This window comes from Salmo salar, chromosome ssa04 (assembly GCF_905237065.1).
Source record: "Salmo salar chromosome ssa04, Ssal_v3.1, whole genome shotgun sequence".
Taxonomy (NCBI): Eukaryota; Metazoa; Chordata; class Actinopteri; order Salmoniformes; family Salmonidae; genus Salmo; species Salmo salar.
In genome coordinates, this window is record NC_059445.1 from 82,430,078 (window position 1) to 82,433,986 (window position 3,909).

Sequence of the window (3,909 nt, forward strand, 5' to 3'; positions counted from 1 at the left end):
AGTACTTTTGTGTGTCAGGGAAAATGCAAAGAGTAAAAAGTACATTATTTTATTTAGGAATGTAGTGGAGTTAAAGTAAAAGTTGTCAAAAATATAAATAGTAAAGTAAAGTACAGATACCCCAAAAAAACTACTTAAGTAGTACTTCAAAGTATTTTTACACTGGTGGTACCATTGTGTTGGGTGTCATTGGGTGTGTCTGTCATGTGTAGAGGAAGGAAAGGTGTTCAATCAAACGTGACACAGTGGTGTGACAGAGGGTATGTGGTTCTTCTGACTAAAAAAATACATCGGCTACCATCCACCTCAACTACTACCTGTTTTTTCCCCTTCATAAAACTGCCTCCTTGCACTTCTGAAGCACAGTATCTTTGTCCAAGCAGACAGACATTCAAAGTAATCGGTTTTCTACTAAGATTCCATTGAGCTAAAAAATAATAATAATCACAATCACCTTATTTTCATGTTATTTCCCAGTGCCCCTTCCAGTTTACAGAGAGCACGAGGATGTAATGAGTAGTAAAGTGTACTGCTGACCTCTCTGTCTATGATTTCCATCAACAGGAGACAACTTCCTAATAACAATTCCTGTTGAGCGACACAGTGTAGCCTCAATACAGGAAGTGAACAACAGTTGACACATGAAGCAGGAACATCAATTCAATCATATCCTGTGAAATGGCTTCAAAATATCTCATTTAAAACCGTCATGGAGGCTGTGAGTACTTTCATGATCAGAAAATATACTCTTAAAACGATTCATATTGAAAAAAAAAAAAAAGTCAATCTGTCTAGCCAGCTGTATTTGGAGACAGCTTCGTTAGCGATAGAAAAAGCATTGACCTAAATGAATAGTACCAACTATCACTTGAGGGACTTAATAATCATTGAAGACGACATTCAATCCGATCGCGCTTTACCGACAATACACCGATTAAAAGCAACGTTTCCCGGGTCGCTGAGACCGCATTCACAGTAAATGCTTTATATGTTCGCTCAATCAAAAATGACGTCGACAGTAAAGCACGGTCGGATTGAACCATGGCCTTCAGTCATTTAAATGGCTGACCTTTGTAGAAAATACATCAGTTTAGTGTAGCTCATGACTGCCACCCGATGGACTTCTACATTATTTTAAAAGATGAATTTCAGAACCTGCAGTTAAACAGCCCCATCGTGTGATTGATTGTATACTGTTACTGGGGTGTAATGATGTCAAGTGAATTCATTGAAGACCGATGCCAGAGATTACATTTTTATAAAAAACACTTTTAGAGTTTATTATGATAAATACACTCTGTGTTTGTAAATACTTTTTTATTTTAGCATAATATGACAATGTCTATTCTAGCAGTGAACCCATCCCATTGAAAATAAAAAAATCTTCACATTACCCAAATTAAAACAAGACAGTTCTATGAGACGTTACACATAACGAAAATCAGACTTTGTGTTTGGCAAACAGAAGACCCATTAGCGACATCAGTCTCCACAGGCTGTGTTTATGGATGTTGTTGCACCGTGAAGCTGTGCTGAAGATGACCGTCTGTCCCCATAGAGAGAGGTAATGATCAGGCTTATGTCTTAACAGCGGTGTCTCTGGATTTGTAGATCACTCCTCTGCTCTTCAGCTCTCTCACCACCCCTGCAGGACAGAAATAAGAACAATGTTGAGAGAGAGGGAGAAGGTCACACAGTGGATGGGATTCAATGAAAGCAGCTTGAGAACCCAAGAAGATTCTGCAGTTTGTTTCCTGATTTTTGAACACATATGCCACATTTTCTCAATGGCTCCTATAGTAGACGGTTGAGAATATACACTGCCTTTGAACGTGACGTACCTGGAGGTAATCGCCCTGTCACCGTCACAGCATAGACACCAGGCTTGAAGTTACCTAAACAGGAAAAGTGAAATACAAAACAGCACTAGAACATTATAGGTGGTCCTGTATGGGTCAGTTGGTAGAGCATGTGTGTTTGATTCCCACGGCCACTCATATGTAAAATATATGCACGCATGACTAAGTCACTTTGTATAAAAGTGTCTGCTAAATGGCATATAGCCAGCCAGCAGGTAGCCTAGTGGTTAGAGCGTTGGACTAGTAACCGAAATGTTGCAAGTTTGAATCTCCGAGCTGACAAGGTAAAAATCTGTCGTTTTGCCCCTGAACAAGGCAGTTAACCCACTGTTCCTAGGCCGTCATTGTAAATAAGAATTTGTTCTTAACTGACTTGCCTAGTTTAAATAAAGGTTAAATTTAAAAAAATATTTATTATATTACAACAGAATGAAATGAAACTTCAAGGAGAAGTTTGAAAGAAAGTCATAAACCAACAGGATAAACTATGACAACAAACTTACTGATTCTTTGCCACTTGGCTACCCAGCTGTCCTCAGGGCTCATCTGAGCTATGACCCTGTAAACATAGACCGAATTCTTTAGCAATTAGCCCACACTTGCTGTCTAGAACTGGCACTAAATCATCAATATGCCATCTCTGAAAAGTCATAAATTACAAGTAGAGAACTTACCCATCAAACGAAGAACTTGTACACTCATAGACCATCTCTCGATTCCCCTTCATCTGAAGGTACGACTCACAGTTGTCACAGCCATCATATTCAAACTGGTCAATAGTCTGTATGGGGACGGGAGAAATATGGATTCAATGAATACACATGGTTAACTGGGTAGCTAGTCATGTTAGCACGTTACACAAACATTTCAGCAAACTTTACGTTTAATAGATAGTGGCAAGCTTTTTAAAACGTTTCGTTCGATAAATTGTAAGTAGCTAGGACACCTCTCAGAGTAAGCGAGTGTCTATAGATGTATGCCACTGCCAGTTGAAGAAAACAGATGGTCAGCTTTGCTAACGTTAGCTTGCTAGTATTTACCTTCACCAGAGAGCAGAGAAGACATGCCCGCAAATGGCGGAGGTCCTTAGGACAAGTTTCCAAAGCCATCGAGAAAATAGCAGCTGATATTTGAGAAATGTATCTGTAAAATGTATAAAATAAAAGCGTTTCAAAAAGGCGTTGTTTTGATTTTCACCGCTGCTAAACTGGCAAGACGAAATAAGTACTTCCGGGTGACGGGTCACAGTTTTTTGGGACGCGTAGTTTTGAGTTTTAATTTCCCGTGCACAGTGAAATGCCTTTCTTGCAAGACCAAAAACCAACAATGCAGTAATCAATAACATTGTAGTACAAAAAAATAATATAAGGTATAACAAAAACACACGAGAAATAAACATACGAAGAACATCAGAAAGTAAGTAAGTATACCAAACATTAGGAACACCTTCCTCATATTGAGTTGCATCCCCCTTTTTGCCCTCAGAACAGCCTCAATTTGTCGGGGCATGGACTCTACAAGGTGTCAAAAGTGTTCCACATGGATGCTGGCCCTTGTTGACTCCAATGCTTCCCACAGTTGTGTCAAGTCGGCTGGATGTCCTTTGGGTGGTGGACCATTCTTGATACACACAGGAGTATGAAAAACAAGGCAGTTCAAATAAAATAAAATCAGTTCTTGACACAAACCAGTACACGTGGCACCTACTATCATACCCCATTCAAAGGCATTTAAATATTGTGTCTTGCCCATTCACCCTCTGAATGGCACTTCTACACAATCCATGTCTTCTATGGTATATTGGCGATCATATGATTTAACGTGCATCCCGCCACCTAGTATGCGGGATGGAAACAGGATTCCCCAGAAAAATGTAACTACCAAAAAACTAAATAAAAAAATAATTCAAACAACTTTTCTGTTAAAAAATACCTCTCGTTCTCTCAAACAGAGAATCGGTGAACATACAAGTTCAATCAGGAGAAACGACAGGGATTATCCAGTCACAGTACATTTTAATGACCTAAAACATGACATTTCTACCTTTAGA

At 39.2% G+C, this 3,909-nt stretch overlaps 1 protein-coding gene across 1 annotated transcript; it reads right to left on the reverse strand.

Moving 5' to 3' along the window:
- Positions 1–1,258: 1,258 nt before the first annotated feature.
- Positions 1,259–3,091, reverse strand: supt4h1 (SPT4 homolog, DSIF elongation factor subunit). Its single transcript, NM_001141871.2, is given in 5 exon segments — positions 1,259–1,645; positions 1,842–1,895; positions 2,363–2,418; positions 2,534–2,640; positions 2,900–3,091. Coding segments are annotated over 5 exon segments (354 nt in total). The 5' UTR covers positions 2,969–3,091; the 3' UTR covers positions 1,259–1,577.
- Between the last annotated feature and the right edge of the window lie 818 nt (positions 3,092–3,909).